General features: G+C 35.5%; 1 protein-coding gene across 1 annotated transcript; it reads right to left on the bottom strand.

Moving 5' to 3' along the window:
* Nucleotides 1-3,467: 3,467 nt before the first annotated feature.
* LOC116011357 (ribonuclease 3-like protein 2) lies at nucleotides 3,468-6,463 on the bottom strand. Its single transcript, XM_031250911.1, has 4 exons — nucleotides 6,006-6,463; nucleotides 5,763-5,915; nucleotides 4,477-4,838; nucleotides 3,468-3,986 (listed from the first exon to the last, which is right to left on the bottom strand). The coding sequence occupies exons 1-4, from the start codon at nucleotides 6,387-6,389 to the stop codon at nucleotides 3,776-3,778; spliced, it is 1,110 nt and encodes a 369-aa protein (XP_031106771.1). The 5' UTR covers nucleotides 6,390-6,463; the 3' UTR covers nucleotides 3,468-3,775.
* Between the last annotated feature and the right edge of the window lie 2,778 nt (nucleotides 6,464-9,241).

Below are 9,241 nucleotides of genomic sequence, written 5' to 3' on the forward strand. Positions count from 1 at the left end.
GACGTTCGTCCAGATGACGAAAACCCTAGTAAAGTGTACCGGTCAAACGTAATACTAGGGATGCGGAACGCCAGATCCTAATATCTTTGGGAAATGTCAACGATCTGGTTAATTTAGAAATTGTCATGAATGTGGGAGAAAATTATAATAGTTGTCGACAACACGAGCCTATATAATTGCTCATTTAAATAAACTGGATCCAGGTGAGGTGCTAGAAGCATCCTCATTATTGAATATTTAAAAGAGCAATTAAGGCATAGCTCAACTCGCTAAAATACATTCTCTTTATGGCACGTACACCATTGATTGTAACCTCGTTGGTTACAAATGGGTGTTTGTACGAAAGATAAATTGAGAATGATGAGGTGGTATAATATAAAGCGAGTTTTGTAGCTCATGGGTTCACGCAGAGACCCTTGATTGATTTTAATCTCCCGCGTAGGATGACATTAAGTTCCGCTACATAACATCATTGGCAGAATGATAAAATTAGATATGCAGCTGATATACGTCATGACCGCATAATTATGGGTCATTAGACTCAGTAATTTCCATCCTGAAGAAGGAAATGAATATGAGTATATTACGTGTCATTATGTGATCTTTAAAGGATTGCGACTGGAGAAGTTACTCTCTCAAGTAGTAGGGTAATGAGCCAGAAGTGTTCTTTAAGGGGTTGCTAATGAGCGTAGAGTTGCTACATTTGATAATGTTAGCTCATGCCTAAAAGACGGAGTTTTTGAAACGAAATACTTGGGAAACCCCAAGTATTATCTCGACCTGAAGATCGAGCTTTTCTTGAAGAAGTTTTATACACCAGTTAGCCTACTTGAAAAATGCCTTGAATATTTTGTATGNTGAAGAATGTTACCTTCAGGGGAGTATCATTTACTTGAATCATGAATATTATGCCCTGAAGTTTATATTGGGGTTATGGTTGCACTCTTTTTCCCTTAACTAAGTTTTTCCCATTGGGTTTTCTTAGCGTAAGGTTTTTAATGAGGCAACCGGTGCAACACATAATTTAACATATATCATGTACTCTTTTCCTCATTAGGTTTTTCCCACTGGGTTTTTCTAATGAGGTTTTTAACGAGGCATGAGTATAGTCTAGTAATCCTGAAGATTATACACTGAAAGTTTATGACTGGTTATCCCGAAGATTAGACCCTGAAGGTCATGAATGATTTATGGTTGTACTCTTTTTCCTTAGCTAAGTTTTTTCCCACTGGGTTTTCTTAGCCTAAGGTTTTTAATGAGGCAACCTTATATAACATATGTTTTTGAAATACATCATGTACTCTTTTTCCCTTGACTAGGTTTTTTCCTATAGGGTTTTTCCTAGCAATGTTTTTAATGAGGCATGTGTATGATAAGATGATGGCCAATGAAAATGCTGTTAATCAATATGGCATCATCTCAAAAATCTTTAGAAACAAGGAGGAGCATACGAACTTGATCTTCAATGATGACTTGATCAGGGGGAGCACATATTGTACTCTTTTTCCCTTATCCAAAATTTTTCCCCAATGGGTTTTTCTTTGGTAAGGTTTTTAACGAGGCAATATAGTGTTCATCTTTTGGACATCCAAGGGGGAGTGTTATGAAACAAAAGGAAAATAGTGGATGTCCAAGTTGTGGTTCGAACCTTGGAACATTCACTTAAAAACTAAAATCTAATCCACTTAGCTATCACGGCTGTTGGTGGTAGATTGCAGAACATTTAATAACTAAATGTTGTCTGGAAAGCTAGTTCAGGATGGAGTAAAAAGCTATGGGTTAGGGGAATTGAACCCGTGACTTTAGGCTGGCAGCTAAGCTTTTAGGCGTTTGACAAATCCATCCAGACTAGGACAATTATGTGCAATTACTGTAGATATATATATTTGTTTACTCCACTCCTGATAGTATAAATACCCCCTCCACTCTTTGAAAAGATTATCTCAGAAACATCAATGAAAGTGCTTCTTCCTTCTTCTAGTTTCGGTGTTTTCCATTTCAGTTTCTTCATTTCATATTATCACTATCATAGTTATTATTAATATTATTTACAACATTAATCGTATAATTTAATTTTTATGGTATTCAATTAAATGTTAGTTAATAAATTTATATATTCAAAAGTTAAATTACACACATAAAATAAATTTCAAAATTATTTTTTAAAAATAAACAATTAAAAAATTTAATTAGCAATAAAAATAATGGTTAAAATGGTATAACAAACAATTAGAGATGGTCTATTCTATATGAATTTATATGGGTTTTTAAAAAACTTTTAAAAGCTTTAAATGTCTATAATTATCGCATATTAAAAATCACAAACTTATGTAAACAGATAAATCCCAATGTTTCATAACTTAACATCCTTTAACTGTTAAGTAGGAAAGCATCACCATAGTGATTTTTATAAGTTTTTTGCATAATTTTATGTTTAGGTGGAGGAGAGAGTTGAGAAAAAATTTACATTCTTACAAATATAAATTTTTTGTGTGACCCATTGCAAATAAAAGGATGAAGAAAAATCGATGCAAGTGCGTTTTCAGTGCATATAGATTACTTATTATTATTGTCCACACAGGTTTAACTCACTGGTTCAGTAGACAGTATTTGGAAGAAGAGACCAATGTTTAAACCTCGACAGCAACAGTGTAGAAATTATGTCTAAAGTAACAAATCCTTGTGAGTACCGACAATCATTACTTAGATAAGAACATTTATTTTGATGCTTTCACTATAGTCTATAGGTCATCAAGTTAACATTAAAGTGGTCTTTTTATCATGCCGAATGAATATTCATTCTACAACAAAATTAGTGTAAAGAGAGCATTAATGGCTAGTCAAAATGTGTTGATTCAAAGACACTCCACTTTGTATTTTTCTCATTATACATCTTTAATACTTTATGACCAAAATTCATAATTAAGACACAGAACTCATTATATCTCCTATACTTTAAAGACAGCGATGTCAATTTTTTCACAAAATAATATCGTAGATGTTAGAATACTATTTCAACTTTGGGTAACTCATAATTGAGTTGGGGTGTTTCTAATGAAAGGCGTGTAGGCCAAGTGTTGTGTTCCAAAAGATGATTAGAGAAAGTCTCAATCATTATTGCATGGACCATGGTCCACACAGCTGTGTGGCCCATAAATAAAAAGTACATTTTTAATATACTAAAAATATATTATTTTTCTACATAAAGTATATTATTTTAGAGTACATTATTTAAGTACTGAAAGTACATTTATATATATTATCAAATAATGTACCTTCAGTACAAAAATAATGTACCTTCAATATAATAAAAATGTACTTTTTATTTTTGATTCACACATTTGTGTGGACCATGGTCCATGCAATAATTTGCGCTTTGGGTTATCCTTTCCAGGCTTGTGTTTGTTGAGCATATAATATATAAACATAAATGTACAATTTAATTTGAAATGCAGCACATGGCTCAATTTGATATCAAAGTCAATCTCATATTAAAGGTTATGGGTTCGAAATTGATCCTCACACTGTTGAGGGGCATAGGCTTTAAATTGAAATGGAGCACATGCTTAACTGTGCTGACCCTCAAGCTAATAGTTATAACAAGCCATGGAGGTCCCTACCTAAAATTATTATTCACAAACAGAAGCTAAAGCAGAGCTTAAATAATGATGAAGCAAGTTACAATCATATGAGGTGGTGGTGTCCATTTTCTCTATGAATCTATGCAAGTACCAGATTTATAAGCCATCTAGAAAGCCAACAAGCAGGGAAGACATCATATGACATTTGCTTCTTTCAGACCACAGAGCATGGCAAAGGCTGCAGAGTTCTCTGCATCTTTAATTCGCAGCTTTTCCTCTCCACTCGCGTAGAGCACCCGAGACCTCTCCTTACCTACTGTGAAAACCACACCATCATCACCGCTTTCTACTTGAACTGAGCACACAAACTTTCTGTCATGGGATGGGCCGAGCTTCTTCTCAACTCTGCAAACATTATTAGCTAAAGTTCAGCGAAGAAACAACAGTAGTTTGTCACTAGACCAAAAGGTGTTAGATGTCTTTTATCAATAGAAAGTGCAACATTACAAACACTCTTTAGGTACTACCTAATTTCTAACACAATAAGCAGCATATATGTGATTGTGTTGCTACAAAGAGCATAACCGATAGCAAACTAGTCCAAAATTCTCAGGAAACATCAAACATCTACACATGCTTATTTTAATTCTCTCTGCTATCTTGGATGTTCTTACTACAGCAAGTGCAGAGTTTGGTCCTTAATTGTAGGATTCAGAAATGATGCAAAGATAATAAAAATGGTGGAATCTAGGCATATCAAAGTCTTGCCACGCTATAGAGGGAAAATTAGTGTCTGATTCCCTAGCTCGTGTTGTAGTGCAGAACGCCATGGAATAAGAAATTTATAAAGCCGAATAAATGAGAAGTAGAACTACTCAGAAAAAGAAGTTTGTACCTATAAGTTGGCTTGGGCCATTTCCTTTTTCCACAAAGTTCATACAGCTTCTGCTTTGCTCCATCGTTTCCCTTTGTCGCATCAAACTCAATGCTGTATTTGTTACTGACTTTATAAGCCATCTTCTCCAGTGCAGCCTTTGCTGCATGAAGCCTTGCATTTTCCTTTTGTTCTGAAGAAGATGAGACTAGGAATTCTCCATCAATATATACGCTTGCAATGTTTTTGTCTCCATTCCTCCAATGCTTTATATCTACCACTTTTCCAACTTTTTGGCAAAGTTCATACAGCATCGTCACAGGCTGGGGTTGGTGTTGTAGCATCTCGAGGGTGATAATGGGATCCATTAGGCCTCTAAAGATCTAGCGCCAAAACGAAAAAGAAAATCATAAGCAATGTACATAAATATACACCAACGATTTGCATTTGCACAGCGATTTTTAAGTCAAGAAGCAAGATAAATAAAATCAACCAAGCTTCATCCAGAACAAATAGGAGGAAAAAATCTCGAGCCATTCAATATTTTTTTTCCTATATAAATCAGAATCTTATTAGAACTTCAAACAAACTCTCCACAAAAACCCTCAATTTCTTTTCTAGAAATATAAACGAGTAGAATTCGGTGCAAGTGTGAATCATTCAACCTAATTGTCTTATTCAAGCAAAGCGGAATTGAAGTGCCTGCCAAAAATGAACGTATTACCTCAATAAGTACCTAGCCTATTCTCGTGTAACATTTGATTCTTTTTCTTTCTAAAGAAGTTCAACAAACATCAGCCCCACATGAAACAACACAAATGTGTAAGTTGGCACATTAGTTGTGAAGCATTAGAACTTTCCGAATTTGTGTTAGCCAGGCCATATGGAGCACAGAAAAGCATATAGCCAAAACATAGAATATGCTTCTTGACTGTTAAAACTTGGGACCCCTACTTCAATCATGAAATTGAAAAGAATTGATAACTGCAAAACTTTACTCATATACATGATATCAGTGAAGTCCATAAATCAAAATATCAGGAACAACTCGGATGGAGTAATCCCAACCAAGATGATTAAGGATAAGTAATTCCAGCCAAGATGATTAAGGATAAATAATCCCAGCCAAGATGATTAAAGATACAAACTTATAACAAATAGTCACAAGTTCAAATCTCAATCCTCTTGAGATTTGAGCCTTCGGCTATGGAACCTAAACTGGTTTATGTCAGGTAAAAAGCTGGATTTATCCTGTACACACCTAAACACCAATTAGATGAAATTGTAGAAGAAAGAAAGAGGCTCACCATCCATAGCTCCTTCAAATCGAAGCCACAATCCACATATACAGCGGCGGCAATGGACTCCACGATATCTGCAAGGACTTTGGGCGCTTTCATAACGCCGCCATAGAACTCAGTTTCTTGCTCTTCCTGAACCGCAAGCACAAACTCCTTCACCTATACAATCCAATTTCAATAAAATCAAATCAATTTTCCGAGTCAAAATCAACGAAGACGATCATAGAAGAATGCGAATGATGCGCGTACCCTATCATCAAGAGCGGTGGCGTTGTGGCGCACATATCTATAAAGGCTGTGGCGGACGGCGACGCGCGCGAGCTTCTCGGTGCTGATGTTGGCGGCGCGGAGGAGGGAGAGTTGACCGGGGTCAAGCTCCGGATAAGCTAAGAACACGAAATTGGTGATTGCTAAGCCGAGAGCCATGTCGCCGAGGAACTCGAGCCGCTGGTAAGAAGCCGATTCGGTGTAGGAAGAGTGAGTCAGAGCCTCTTCTAGAAGCTTCCTTTTCTTGAATTGATACTGCAGCAGCTCCTCCACCGCCGTCACAGACGCTTCCATGCTCGACATCTCCTCCTCCTCGTTCTCCGACTCCGGCAGCGCGTACGCGCACGTCAACCTAAAGGGCGTCATGCTTCCACTTCAGTACACAGTTGTGTGCAATGATATATAATACGGTGTATACATATATGTATATATATAAAGGGAGAGAGAGAGAGAATATAGTGGTGGGGGAGACAGAGACTTCATAGTCATAGAAGCCATCAAACTGACGTGGAAAGTATAAAAAGATGATAGCGCGTGAAGGGTACGAAGATGACAAACCTTTTCTTCAGTTTCGATTTCCGTAGGCGAAGACTTCTTACTTCTTAGGATTTAGGAAGCTATTCAAACAATTTATAAAGGAGTGTGTGTGTGTATATATATACTCCGTATAAGGTGTATATATAGAAAATTGACAAATATTTTTGGACATTCTCAGCTATGTAAGGAAAGCAAATTTTTAAGTTAGAAAAAAATATACTAATTGATCAAAAAAGAAAATCATAAATATATTTTAAAATCGTTTTTATTATTGAAAATCGATAATAATAATAATATCTACAGTACGCTTAAATAAAAAAAAAGCAAAGATATTTCATTGTAAAATAAAGGTATCAAAAAAGAAAAAGAAATAAAATGAAAATAGGTATAATACAATAATTCTTGTAAGCAAGGGTTGGGTTGGAAAAAATTTTGAATAAGTGCAAAGTTCAACGAATCAAAAACTCTAAAACAAAATATTAAACAATAATAAAAGGAATCAAATATAATCACACTTGACTATCTAGTAAATTAAGGTTTAAATTTGAGTGTTTGAGGTTCAAACCTGAGGAGCTACCAACTGCAAAGAGAACAGAGTGGACTAATGAACAACGGCCAACACTAGGGAAGCTATTCACCAATTCAAGATGAAAATCGCTACTAGAGAGAGAGCGCGCGACAAAATGACAATGTATTTTGTTGGCAGTGGAAGCTGCATCATTCTAGAATTGTATTTTGTTGGCAGTGGGAACTATTATCCTATAATCTATATAGACCCAAAACTACATTGTTTTTGAGCTTTATTTTGTTGGCAGTGGTGGCCACTACCTTGTACAACTCCAAAATGGCATCGTTTTATGGCTTCTTTTTGTTAGTAGTGGAAGTCACATCATTTTGAAGTTGTATTTTGTTGGCAATGCGGGTTGGTGCCCTATATAGCTCCAAAATGACATCGTTTTGGGATTATATTTTGTTGATCTACGTCATTTTGGAGTTGTATTTAATAGGTTGTGGGTGTAACTGCCTCCATGCATGCTGCATTTGCCCCTACTTATATGTAAGATTTATACACACACATTGTAGAATATCATCATTAAAAGGTAAGCGTATGTGAAAGATTTTTATAGTATACAATTTTATTTAACTTAACATTTATATTTAAAAAATAGCTAATTATCGAAATGGTTCGATCCCTTGACTATAGAAAATTACCAATTTAGTTCTCGACTATTTTTTTGTCTAATCAATTCATATTTTGAAAATGTTAACTAATTTGATGTTCCATTTGTTTAGCCGTCAGACATTTGTTTAATTGGTGGAATTTCACGTTGTTTCCCGGGCTACCCACATTTCCTGATTAGAGAGAAAGGGTTGGCTCGAGACGTAATCAAAGAAAGGGCTCAAGATTCCCAATAGTTGTACCCTAATTAAAGAAAGGGCTCACCAGCAAGATGCAATGTTTGAGTGGTTTGAGATCCACGCCTGCAAGTGGAAGTCGCACATACCTAGTTAAGTCAATTTGTAATCTGTATGTATTAATTTGTAATAAAAGATGCACTGTATGCGTGATAATGTTCAGATTTTTGGGTAATAGGTAGGATATTTTCAAACTTTTTGTTGTAATGGCTGTCTTTTGACTGGGATGCATCGATTTGTAAGTTCGTGCTATATGTGTGGTTGTAATGAGGTGTTTTCATTGTATTGTATTTACATATATAACATGCGTGTGCATTGTCATGGTTTGAATATTATTCGTAATGTGGACCATTGTGCCATTAAATTGAAGTAGCTTTAAGCACACGGGGACCACCATTTACTGAAAATGCAAGTTGTATCACTTGTATGCAACTAGGGGTTAATTCGTCTCTTTTTTTTTATTATTAACTTATTAAAGTTCATCTAATATACTTTTTAAATGAGGTTGTCAAAATAATAGTATTTTCAATCTTAATTAAGGCATTAGATCTAGGTGATGTGCTTGCGAATAATATCTTTGAAAGCTTCAATGTTATGATTTTGGATGCAAGAGACAATCCATCAATACGTTGCCTTGAGATTGTGAAAAATATGTAATGTTCAAGTTATTTCTTTTCTTGACCCTAAACAACAAACCTTCAAGTTGCTCCATATAGATCTTTTCATCTAACTCGCCATTTACAAAAGCAAATTTCACATCCATTTGATGAACTTCCAAGTTTCACAATGCTACAATAGCAAGTATCGTCCTAATGAAATTTATTCTCGTCACAGGAGAATAAGTATCGCGTAATTATAGCACTACATGTCTTGCCTTGTACTTCTAACTGGAACCACCCGGTTTCATCTTCTGTCTAAATACTCACTTAGATCATAAGGGTTTATTATACGAAAGAATATCAACTAGTTCCCAAGTATGATTCTATAGAATAAGATTTACTTCGCTTTTAATAGCTTCTTTCCACATTGGTCCTTTAGTAGGAGACACGACTTCTACATACGTTTGTGACTCATTTTCTAACAAACAAGTTAGAAAAATCTACTTTTTTTTTCTAATAAACATGTTAGAGTATTATAATCATATTCAAACAAGTAAGCTAGAAATTGTGGACCAAATGACTTTTCAATTCTAGCTTGCTTACTACATGTGTTTAGACTCGGACTCGGGTTCATTTTTAGCCCCCCCCCCCCCCCCCCCCCCCCCC

The sequence above is a fragment of the Ipomoea triloba genome, chromosome 2, assembly GCF_003576645.1.
Source record: "Ipomoea triloba cultivar NCNSP0323 chromosome 2, ASM357664v1".
NCBI classification, from domain to species: Eukaryota; Viridiplantae; Streptophyta; class Magnoliopsida; order Solanales; family Convolvulaceae; genus Ipomoea; species Ipomoea triloba.